Below are 12,818 nucleotides of genomic sequence, written 5' to 3'. Positions count from 1 at the left end.
TTTCATTATGCTCATCTAACACGCTGCGCTCTTTAATTCTATAGTATGGTTTGAGTGTTTCTTTTCCACACCCAACCATATTTTTGCGTGACAGATGTTGGAAGATGGACTCAACTTGAACTCTGATAAGTGTTGATGCTAAAGCACAGTATGTAGATAGACCGGTTAGACCCGCGAAGCGTAATCTGAGGTCTTCGAATAGTACATATCTTCCTCTTCCTTACCGAACATCTAGTGTAGTCCCTGGTGTCGATTGAAGTCATTTTCAGTAGTAGGCCAGACTATAGTACATGAACTATGCTAATTTCCAGATATGAGACAGCTTGGTTAGGAGACAGACCATTCTCAGCTCCCGGTGAAGATTTGTTTGGGTATATACGCATCGATGGATTCTTGCTGACCATTTTCCTATTGTTTTATATTTTCAAGTGCCATAGGTTATTCCACAATAGCAGCTACAGACACCCATCATAAACGTCCGGATAAGTGATTCACTAATTTTTAGCCATGTTTTGACAAGAGGGATCATCACCTGTGCTGCATGATGAAAAGACTGCGGGGGCCTCAACTGAGTGATCTCCGATGATATTGATTCACATTGAATCGGCTCACGGTGACTGAATCTCTGCTTATGGAATCATTCCTTTTATTTCCTAACGCATTCAATGCCAGCAGCCGAGGACCCTACACTGCGCATATAATACACCCCTTTTCCTAATGAACGGCATTACATACGCTGAGCACAGTCTTCTTCCCTTGTAAATGGATGAAAAAGATAGCTCAGAGTGGCATATTTGGGTTGAAGAGCTTCTTTCTTTTATAAAACACGGTATGCTCATTCCTGCCCTAGATATTGACAGAACTCTAAAATACCATAGATTGGAGGAGTACCGAAATATTCTGGGAGGTGAGAGACTCAAAGTCTTGGATACAAAAATGGACAGATTCAATTTCCCGTGATACATCCTTCCTGATGTCAATACATGACTTCGAATCATGGCGGACCCGACGGTTATGCCAGCGCTCATACTTAAAAGCAAGGTCCGAAGTCAAAATGTTTCGACGGAATCTCAAGCACGGAAACCCAAGTTCCGTATCGATTGACCAAATAAGAGAAGTGGTTTATGGGCATTACGCTAGATCAATGACTGATATTGAGTCCTTGACCGGTAAGATCACGCACGGGATGAAAAGTCGAAGGAACGTATTGACTTTGGCAGACTACCGCTTTCCTTGCTTCAAGACATATGTAAAGGGCGAAGATTTTTCATGGTGATATGGAGGAGAGCACTTCTTTGAGCAACAGCATAAGTAAGCGAATTGCTGCGAAGCTTTTGTCATGAAATGGCCTGCGTTAGTTAGCTGCTTCTGATTATCGGCTTCCGCGGTGAGCCACCTTTCGGGCTCCCAGGATCTCAGTCGTTACCAATTAGACCCCACATTTTTCAAAGAATGCTTTTGATCAATCATTAAGCTTACCCAGTTGATACACGAGACGTGTCCAATCAGATGCCACTGCGAATCTAGATACTGGGCAAGGTCCCAGTACTCATATACATCCTAGGACCCATTGGGCTATAGAGTACAGGATGGATCGAAATCAGTTTCACCACTTGCACACGGAGATTCTTTCTCGAACCCTCTTTCAAAACACGCTATGCCTATTTTAGTTACTCTATTCCTGACCCCGTTTCTTGGCAGTGTTCTAATACAATCATAAATAATACACTCGGATTGGCCGCCTAGGCGCCTTCCTAGGAACCCCTGAAAGTTCTGCCCTTTATTTCCGTCTTCTCGGACACATAAACCACCACTTCCCCCCTTAGGGCCATAGGCTCTATTCTACCATCCTCGCATCAGTTTCGACTTGCCATACTGCACGACACAATAAGACAACATGGTGGGAAGACAAGTATCAATGATAAACCAAGATTACGGTGAAATTGGCCAATCATTGATTGATGAAATAACGGATACATTGCGTACACGCAACGCATCGTTATTTTATATTGCCGAACAAAGATTATTCCAGATCACTGGCTTCTCTGAAACACAGCGAGGAAATTGCGTTGAAATACTCTCTCGAGTGCAATCTAGTGCTTTCCATGTGAGAATCAACGAAGAAACCGACCGAGACATCATACGTTTTCAACTCATCCCTTTTTTAAGTGAGAGGGACCTTGCCCGGACAGCGCATGAATTTGCTCAATCTAAGCATGATTTTATCCAATGGCAGCGCGACTCTCGAAGCCGGCGTGCCATCCGAACACGATTCGAGAGATTGCGGGAAGAGCGACAGCTGTCACCTCGAAACCTTTGATCATCTTCGTCTCGTCATATCTACACCAACGAGGGCGCAACCTACCTTGCAGCAATGTGGCTAGCGCTCACAAAGCCATCACGGTAGATATCTCGCACGGCGCTGAATGCTCCGAATATACATCCCAACTCTCGCGCTTGCACCGATGTTATTTGTGGAAATCCGCCGACTTTTCTACGCTCTCCGTATGTGTTCAAAGTAGAAGAAAGCATTTGAATTCTACATATGGCACTGAATATCTCGCCGCAGATTACTCCATGCAATTATGCATTCCGATCGAAAGTTTTGTGTTCCTCGTCATTTGCGTACCCCGCCCTCGCTGTTCTATCTCGGCTCATTACAAAATTATGAGAAAGTAGATAGAAATGTCATCAAGAAGCTCAAGAGGCCACAAGATGCTAGTAATTTCGGTAAGAAAATTACAAATCAATTAGTGAACTGTCAGTAATATAGTTAGTGTAAGCTAGATCAGATCACATGATCCTAGTAAGAACACTGAATAACTGCGCGCTCAGAGATAGAAGAATGGACAGACAGATGCATTTACTCGACTGGATATCTATTGGTCCAACTTCACCGCGCTGATTACGTGTTTTGACATGAACACCGTAGCACGTGATAGCGCCTTTCAATAAAATTCAATACTTGAGACGGAGCTAAGTCGGAGATGGATTAGTGTGTTTCGGACTAGGGTTCGAGATAGACTCTATGAGAGCAAAGTGGTGAAACTGATTTCGATCCATCCTGTAGTGATAATATATGCTATAAGTGCGCAACTAGCTTATCTTATGTCTTGATTAATGGGTTCCTACAAAGATTTCGTTACTATATCCTAAGAGACTTCTCATTCTAACATATCAGATTAAGTGCTCCTAGGAAAAGAGCTAGTAGTCTCTGAGAGCAATTTTATAAGGGTATCTGTTGATAAGGAGAGTGTCAGATGAACAACCAATACAAAAGAAAGCTATAGTTGACTCTAGATACAAGACATAGCGCAAGGAAGCAAAAGAAAGATAGCTCACTTGCGTTTAGGCGATCTGCTCATGTGAGTCTACTTCCACTTACCGTATACAATCCATGTCAGTCCCTGACAAAGTTCAGACACGCTCCCAGGAGCAAAATTGGCTTTACTCAGTCGTGTCTCACCGATTATACTATACCAAAGTAGATTTAATTTACAGGTAGCTGTAGCTTGTGGGAACATTCTTTATCAGAGATTTTGGGGAGGAACTTCAAAAATATATTACTATACCAACGGTCTTACGAGTGAGTATCTGATATTGATGCTCGAAGATATTTTCTATATAGCAGATCATTCTATGTTTACTGTAAATACCCATAGGGATCATTGTGAGCGTATGCTTTCCTAGGTAAGAAACATATACTGAGTAAGAAGACCTGGTGACACAGCTCGGCTGGAAGTTAATGAAGGATATTTGCCGCAGATTTCTGTGTAAATTTTACAATGATTGCCAAATGACCTGGAGAATGTTCTCAATCTTGGATCTTTAATTCTTATTTACAGTTTACACAAATGGAATGACGAACGTCGGTCCCAGGAGCGATTTGATCCTGGGGAACTGAATCACAGCACTAAATTCGTGGGCTTTATGTTGAATCGGGGTGCGCAAACTATCAGTTCACCTGTTCATTATAACAAGCAGTATCCTGTATAATAGCGTTTCAGTCGTATATACCACGAAAAGTTCTACCTGTCCTGGGAGACAGGTCACAGGAATAGTCGAAATAATTTGCTGTAATTCAGATATGTACATAATAGGATGGGAAAGGAGAATGACGGTCATACCTCTCTACCTAACACCCCCAGGAGCCCGGTCCCTGACAGGGTGCTGTAATGCTGGCCTCCTACGTGGTCGGACCGACCGGTGAGATTGGGACCGAGAAGGAAAAAGATGCGGGGCAAGACTAAATGTTTAAGCTGTTATGCTCATGGGAGCGTGTCTGGAGCTCAGCTGACTTTGAAACAGCACCATCTCTCTTTGACACACCGGAGATCCCAGACGCCTCATAGATGGATGAGCAGCTTGAACGTAAAAATTGGGCATATGTATCGAGGTGATGTAAAGTATGACTGTTTTATGTATGGGCTCTAAGGAGACACGGCATATATTTTTGGACAATATACACTAAATCAGTGATAGTTGCTCTTCCCACTGAGTCGCCGGGCGTTAATAAATTGTGTGTTTGTGTGTGTGTACAACAAGAAACCATCTGGGATGCTTACACTAGGTCAATAGTGAATTCAAAAATGTTGCTATGGGCGAGAATGGGAATCCTGAGCTCGAAATCCCTTATTGGTCTCAAGTACCGAGTCTCTCCTTAGATCAAGGAAGCCCATTCCGAGTTTGGGTTTGCATTTAATACATTTTAGTAGAATAGGCACAAGCGCATTTGATGCTGGCCAGTATGTATCAGGAACACCTCTTGATGAAATTGCGGATTACTTGAAAATTCAAATCTGTCTTCATACCTTGGCATCTGATTGAGCAAATTCATGCGAATATTCCTTGATATCTCCCCATCTAGGAGTATCAGACTATAGCTACCTTGTTACATGTATTAGACCCACTGCCATGAAAACGATGGACTGCATTGAGAATCTCTTGGCCGTTTCAATCCGGCATGTCAGTTTGAATATATCCAAATTCACATCTGAATTCAGCCACGACGCTGCCCGGCTAATCGTTCAGACCGGCGAGGCTCTCCGCGGGTGTGGTGCGGTGGGATTGCCAGTCTAGCCGACCGACGGGTACCTTGTCTCACGGCTTGATCCATCAATCTACGAGATGATTGTCTCGTCACCACCGGTTCGGATTGCTGTCCGTCAATCAGACTCGAAATATCGGGATATACGGGGCCGAGTGTGTTTTCATCAACTGAAGCCGTGAATGATCCTTCGGATGCACCAGATGCCAGAGGCACCCTTGGTGAACGGACCAGCGCATCCAATGTCCCTCTTCTTCGGCTGGTAAACGTTAGGACACCAACCAGTCTTCCATTTTGGAACTTGCACTTACCACACGCAGCAAGATTGATCGAACCCCGAGTCCCTTTTCTCCAGCCACTCCTTCACGCAGACCAAGTGGGCTAAGCTTGTACATTCGTTGCACCGTAATACCACACACTCATCCGCCTGATCGCCATCTTCAGCCAAGCAAAACGTGCAGTGAATTTCAGAAACCTCATCACTCAGACTGACACTTGCGATTTGCAGTTCCCGGACGCTGGCACGGATATCGCCAGCACATGGGAGAATACCTGGTTGAGTAGGTGGTACGTCTCGTGGAACATAATCTGCTCGGACCATGGTGGTTGAGATATACGGTTCGGTGGTCTGTGATTCCTCGGTGACTATCGACGTCTCGATGGATGAGACTTCCACGGCTTCGTTTTCGGCTGAGTGTAGAGACCCGTCTCCGTCTAGGAGGGATGGATAAGGAGCAAGTTCTGATCCAATACCACGCAAAGACGATATCGGCAATGAAGGCTGAGGATCAGCAGGGGATGGAGCCCCTATGGCACGATTACGCATCGCCGTATCATACCACTGCTTCCCTAGAGACTCTGCTTGTCGCTCTCGGTGCCATCGTGTACACAGAAAGTTCTTGGCGATACTGCAAAGCAAAGGTTGCAGATTCAAAGAATCAAATGGATGACGAGAGAGGCCCTTCAGGCGCTCCCGACCTGTCGTCAGCTCTTTCCCCCGGATGCTGTTTTTGCAAGGTGTCCCGTGGATTGTCATCCCACAGCAGGACGAACCATCACCGCGAGGGCCGGCTCCCATTTCACAAAGGGTCAGGGGGTCCCAGCAGGGTAGGGTGGTCATGTTGAAAGAGTAGTTGAGTTAAGTAATTAAACAATGTCTAGACTGTGTATTTGAGGCGCATCAAATCAATGCTGCGACTACGGTGACTCTGCTGAATTTATACCTCGTTTTCGTGAGGCTTTCACCAAGAAGCAAGGGTCTCGCGACAGCCAGCTCCCAGGAATTCCGATGCTCCTCCTTGTTTTCACCAGTAGGTCCTCGAGTATCATGACCGAGGCCCTGCTGGGTGATAGATAATAGCACCACGCCATATGATGATCATCTGCACCAGTGGCTTGGTAGATGAAAGGTATGTATTGGGCCTGAATGTACAGTGCCGACCGCTATCGCCTTCCATGTCGGAAACAGAGAGCAGCTCTTTCAAACCCTAATTATGCCATAGATCTAAACTTAGTATGGAAAGTCCGCCCTCGGAGTTACCGCTTTAGGCGTAAGTTAGTCATGTGCTAAGGGTTTGAAACTGCCTCTTTATGTTTGCAACATGGAAGGCGATAGTGGTCGCCACTGTAAGCAGCCTTCGTTCCGTGGATGATTCGAAGTGTACTCTGTAGACATATCCCACAAGAAGGAAGTGCACCGGGGCTTCTGCCAAAGTCGACATTCACATTCAGTGACTGATTCAGAATTGATGCTAGGCTGGAATGCAGAAATCAAGTTTGATGTTGCTCCATCAGACAATGTTTCGTGATTCACAGCTTCCGCTAGGAGTGATCCTGGGAGCCGTGGTGTCCTGTGACACTAATTTTTATTCTCCAGCATTTGTTCCGCGTCATACTTGCTTCATTGGGCAATGGTTCCAGTGGTCATTGGGCTGTATCTCGATTGAACGGACCAACATCATCCAATAAGGGAGAGCCTGAGTCACTTTAGACATTCCATCGGGAATTAATCAACAGTATTTGTTTCAGCGATACTGGAACATCCGTAATGCACGTCGCATGGACAATATGTTGAGACTCTCAGTGAAGCGACAGGCATTACCGCAGAAATTGACCAACAGAGGAATTTGTTGGTTTCCATCGATCTAAGTGTGCCGAGATGATCCGCTGTTTGCGGTCATATTTTGCGGTTGACAAGTGGATATGAAGCTCTGAGGGACTGATATCCTGTGCCATACGTCTGCCCTAGATGTGAGTCCATGACCGCCACAACAGTTGAGGAAAGCGTGAAAAAGATTCTTCAACGTTTGTTCAATCTTTACACTTCGTCTGGCTCAAATCTTGGGCTACCTGGGACCATCTGATTAGTTGATAGCGGCGAAATTCACCAGGGAGGTCCAATCATATCCTCATTAGGTGAATACAAGCATCAAGAGCAGCTATCGACGGGTGCACAGAAATCCCCTCACCAGAGGGGGACGTAGGGATCAAGGTAAGCCGGAGTAAATTCGGGCCGAAAAACATTCTTGGCGGCTGGCACGGAAAGGTTTGCGGGTTTGCCGAGAATGAACAAACTGGACAGCCACTCGGCCTTGTGGATTTTACAGACAGATACGTATCTAGCAGAGATCCCCGGAATTCTCGCACCTGGTCCAGTCAGATCTGGCGTAACCCTTGGTTATCGAAAGTAGAAATACAGGATCAAAGCCAGTTTATTACATCTGATTGGGCGGCATCATGCAAGACTATGCTGTCGTAAATTGAGACTATGTGTTCACCAAGGCAAATCTTGGTATTGATACATACTCGGGATTCTACAGGATGGGATTATAAATCAAGTCAAGTCTGAGAATTGAGTACAGTAACTTAAAGGTCCAATTGGACCTGGCGTGACGTCTATAGGACATGTTTCCTCCCATATACGATGATTCCCCTGAGTTTTCCTACTTTCCTTTTCACTTCGCTCTCCTTGGGTAATGCGGGCAAGCTCCCTGTTATGTGAGATCTCTGGTCTAGCAGAGCGTCGGGCATGGAGACAAGATCATGCAGAATCTGTCTTCTGGCACTCCCCCCGTCGAAAGTCTTGGCTGCTAGTAGCAGAGCGCTGTCTCCCATGGAAGTGAGGCAGTTGACGTCAACTTGGCTGTCTTTGGCGTTTGGATCAATCTGGGGATTATCTAAGAACAGACGGAGAACATCCGTGTCTTTGATATTCAAGTGCGATCGCCACTGGGCTCTTTATCGAGCAGGATGTATCACCAAAGTCGACCTAAGGATGGCGGAGAGGTGCTTTCACAACCAGAATATTGTCCGAGGCGATTGCGATCGACAAGGCACGTTGAAAGATTTGGTATTGAGCAGAGATGTGACGAGTTCCATCTCGCAAAGGGGCGTCGACTGATAGTGAGGTTTTTTGCTGGGTCGCACGCATGAGTGGGGTCAAAAGTCTTGCTTTGATTCGGTTTCCATCCGCTTGCCAACGTTGGCTAAATGATTTTTCATCTTGAGTATATATCATGACCTGGGTGATGTGTACATGTAAAAGATGACAGGCGAGAAAAGAGATGTGAGGAGGCCTGGATCGGCGGGATTTTAACGCCTTAAAGACCGGTAAAGGAGATGGTGAATTTATTTTCCTGCTCTTTGTGTGGAGACTGTCCCCAGGAGCAAATCTAGGTTTTGGATCCTGGAGTAGTATTAGGTATTCGTTCACTTAGTATTACTACACATAACTATGAACAAGGCATCTTTTCATAACTCATCGTTTAATACCATTATACATACTGACAGTAAAGAAGTTGATAATTCGAGAGAGGGTGAATAGAGCACATGTCGAAACCTTGATTGTTAACATCGTGTAACATATTAATCCATGTTGACTTTGATTCCTTGAAAGATATGATAGGTGGGGTATGTATGTAATTTTTAACTTTCATCCCCCTCCATGGACGGTTGAGTATTCCAATATTTAAATATAGCAATTTGGCTCCTAGGGGTGGGAATTCTGGATCAGCCGTAAGATATACTACTAGCATAAGTGGAAGAGTCCATATTATAGGAAATTATGATATAAAACGACTTGTCTCGTAATGATTGCCTTTGTGTCGTACTTTGTCGCACTTATTCTTTTCTTACTGTTTTGATCTAATCTCTGCCTTTACCTTGCTAAACGAAATGTCCCATCACCAAAGCGTGGCATATATGCTCGATGATACCCCTCTTAATGAATTTTTCAACGGACAAACTCTTGATAGGACAAAATCACGCATCAACGAGAAGCACGAAGTGGTCATAATAGACTCCACTTTGAGTGCAAGCATCTATCTTTGGGATAGGAAGGCCCTTCCACTCTGGCATGAGATCATGAAGGAAAGCCGCTTGATCGAGGTATGACATAGAATCCCAGAGGAACTGATCTCCTTACTAATTTTCTGCAAGTCAATTGAGCAATCAAAATTGTCATACTACGGTTCTAGCGATGGCAAGACCGTCGATTTTGAGATCATTGAGAATGCAAACTTTACCTTTGTTGTCACAAAGAACACCTGTTTCATAATCTCAGGAATTTGCTATTATCCTTTGAATATGACCCGGGAAAATGGACTACAATTGCTACAATCACAAGGTTGGAATTTGGACATGCTGGCGCACGGTTTAGCTCGTGGGATTGGTTGGTTTTGTCAATTCAAACTGGAAAGATCTTAACCTGTTCTTTATCTAGTCTATAGAGGTCTGGGTGTCTCAAGCTGGATAGGTGGGCATTCTGATATCTGTGAACAACTCGATTTTGCATGGAATGCCTCGGGCGGAACTGGACCGGTCCCGGAAACGTGTGTTGAATCGCTTTATGATTGACTACCTTATTTATGTGTATAACAAATAGTTAAACCCTACGTGAGAGCTTTTTACGGTCTGGGAATAGGTGCACTCCACGCCACCCTCAGATCTCACACTCATAGTTTTTAGCAGTTCGACCTTTTGGTCTCTAGACTTCCTGGCTTTAAAATGGGGTAAATCAGTCCGACCAGCTGTGTTGTCCAAGCCCGATAAGCCTGTCCAATATGGCCACTGTGTTTCCTTTTACTTGGCCCTCCATTTTGTCATAGTAGGCCGGTGATTTTTAATGGTTGAAGGATGCACAGCTCCAGACTCCACTTTGGAGTCTGCTTCAACACGCCGAAGGCTCTCCTATCTGCCTCTTTCAACATTGTGACTTATGAATATGCGTGTACGTTGAAGTTTCGATTTTCCAAGACTGTGATTCAACCGTGAGTAACGAGCAAAATCAGACCGATTCTGGAATCCAGGTCCCATCGATGTCTATAAATCCCCCAGGCTCTCAGCGTCCCCCAATTGGCCACAGAAATCATTCCAATCAATGTCGTCGGACGGCCACCCAGCTAAGAGACAATTCCTCTCAGCTCAAAACTTTCCCAACGACAACATGGCGGATTCAAAGCAATGCACCATCTCCACAGTGACTGATCCCGAGGTAGAACTGCTTCCCACACACCAAGATGAAGTAAACTAACATTCCATAGAGCACGTCGGCTCCTCCAGGCCTCTTAGAGTCGCAGATTCGCGAGCTTTTGCACTATGACACCGACCGAGCCAATTCAGTTTTCAGCTTTCTCGATTGCTATCTCTGTATGTGGAAGTATTATGTCGTTAAGTCGGCGGAGATGATACAGCTCGAGGAAGAGCATCGGCTACTTCAAAAGGTGAAAGGATTTTTGGCAGGCGAGTGTGATACCTTGTTGCAGTGTTTCAGCGAGCAAGCCCTGGTACTACAGGATCGAACAAAAGCCATGCGCGCCCTACAGAACGGTGTCATCTCGACCTTACATGCCAGCGATCCACATCCCTTCCGTATCGATGGGCCTTAACAAGGTACATACAGCGGAGAAACTGTCAGAGCTCGTGTACTGTCCCCTCCATCGGCTGCTGTACTAGGTCTAGTTGGTCCTCTATTTTTCCGTGTGTTCACACATATTTCGAGATATTAGCAGACTTTTAAAATAGTTTACATGATCACATGATCTTCACGCAGCCCCATATTCGACAGGAACGGTGGGTCATATGATCTTTCTAGACGAAATGGGTAAATTTGAAGTGAAAAGAATACTTCTCGATGCTTAAGAGAAACCCGTGATCATCTCAGTTGTCTACTGTACCAGTGCTTAAGATGTCGGCTCTTTGAATCAATATAATTCTTCATGCGTCCCTGACAATAGCTTTGGATCAATTACATTTATCTAGGTCTGACGGACACTGCACCAGGATAGCTTTACAACACGTATATAAAGAATACTAAAGATCAAGTCGCAGAATTCACTTGTCGCGTGGCTGTGATTTTCAATCACCTTAGTGACCCCTCATGGAGCCAATTGAAAATCTTGATATCGTGTAATATCCCATTGGCTGTATAGGTATTGGCGACTTGGCCTTTCTCTACATCCAAAGCCCACTGGAAAATCTTAAGTGATGTCTCGTCCGTTTCCCGGGATTTTACAGTACCCGGTCACCATTTGGGCCTCTTCAAGCTTGTATATTGTGAGAACAAATGACACGATATGCGAAAAATCAACATGAAAAACATATATTCATACCTCTAAGTACAGTAATTCATTTTATCCACACTCTACAGCAATATTCGAAATCGGCTTTCATTATTTACACCGATAAGTTTAATCTAGAAGGGAGGGCCAACGCAAGCTGATCCAATTGTAACTGTAGAAATTCCGGCTAAGGTCCCCATTGTATCTGAAAGCAGAATAACTGGATCCATAAGTGGACTAGCGGCAAGGCCCGAGGTAGTTTCTCGAAAACATAGACGCCGATTTCGAATATTGCTCCAGAGTGTGGATTCACGACACAAAGGCTCGTATATAGTTTCTCACATAATTTGTCTTGACCAACACTTAGCCCTCTTACTTAGCTTTCTCCTCGTCAGCCACCCATGCCTTCTCCCCATTGGAGCCTTGTTTCCAATCGCTGAGAATTCCAGTCAGTCTCTCTCGGGACGAATGCAGAGCGTTGTCAAAAAACCGCAGATGAGATAGCTGCTCATTGTAGCGATGCTGAAGCTTTTCTCTCTCATTACTCAGATGGAGTCTCGATTCTTCCAGAGTTTGATTTCTCTGAGCCTGCTCCTTGCATTCAAGATGCTTGGAGACGCAAGATTCCCACAGGCGTCGATATATGCCCAGAATACGAGCTGCTTGGATAGCGAGCTTCGGGTCCTTGCGATCGAGCTCTGCCAGTGCTTCAAGGGCGGGTCGCAAAGGCTCATTGATAAGTGATTCCTTTGACATCGAATTAACCTGTGATTATTAGTTGTGGACACCCTGCTCGGAATATTGACTTACCTACCAAATCATGACAGGGTTGTGGTACAGGCTGAGGCCTAGGGGTATCTTCATGACTCGGAGTCTTTCCCGAACCACGACCTTCGTCCCCGTCGCTCTGGGATTTTTCCTGCAGGCTCTCCATATTTCACGGACTGAAAGCGACAAGTCTCCTATGCATTTTTTGGGATTCCAGCAGATCTTTTTACTTTATATCAGAAATCTCATGGCGAGCAACGAGTTGAACGATGTAGCTCGAGTTCAGTGAGCTGTTTGTCCTTTGACCACGCGCTTTGTCTGTCAACTTTGACTCGCAAGACTGTTCAAGCTCAACAAACATTGGTGACCTCGCCCATTTTGTGATCTTGATAAAATTTCACACAGGTTGGATTCTCACAACCGGAATATGGATGTTTGTTTGTTCC

At 45.1% G+C, this 12,818-nt stretch overlaps 2 protein-coding genes across 2 annotated transcripts; both read right to left on the bottom strand.

Annotated features, from left to right (window-relative positions):
• Positions 1-2,222: 2,222 nt before the first annotated feature.
• Positions 2,223-2,532, bottom strand: N7483_002552 (uncharacterized protein; the record flags this gene model as incomplete). The annotated part of the gene is made up of 2 exons (XM_057085989.1): positions 2,223-2,340; positions 2,366-2,532. The coding sequence occupies 2 exons, from the start codon at positions 2,530-2,532 to the stop codon at positions 2,223-2,225; spliced, it is 285 nt and encodes a 94-aa protein (XP_056952138.1).
• Positions 2,533-4,999: 2,467 nt separating this feature from the next.
• On the bottom strand, positions 5,000-6,167 carry N7483_002551 (uncharacterized protein; the record flags this gene model as incomplete). Its single annotated transcript, XM_057085988.1, has 2 exons — positions 5,000-5,306; positions 5,359-6,167. 2 exons carry the CDS (start codon positions 6,165-6,167, stop codon positions 5,000-5,002), a joined length of 1,116 nt encoding a protein of 371 aa, XP_056952137.1.
• Positions 6,168-12,818: the final 6,651 nt, after the last annotated feature.

The sequence above is a fragment of the Penicillium malachiteum genome (assembly GCF_028827825.1).
Source record: "Penicillium malachiteum strain IBT 17515 chromosome Unknown utg000001l:1.0-8184562.0:1.0-8186909.0, whole genome shotgun sequence".
In the NCBI taxonomy this organism is placed as follows: domain Eukaryota; kingdom Fungi; phylum Ascomycota; class Eurotiomycetes; order Eurotiales; family Aspergillaceae; genus Penicillium; species Penicillium malachiteum.
Note: the sequence above shows the minus strand (reverse complement) of the source record. Positions and strands in the feature narration are given on the sequence as shown.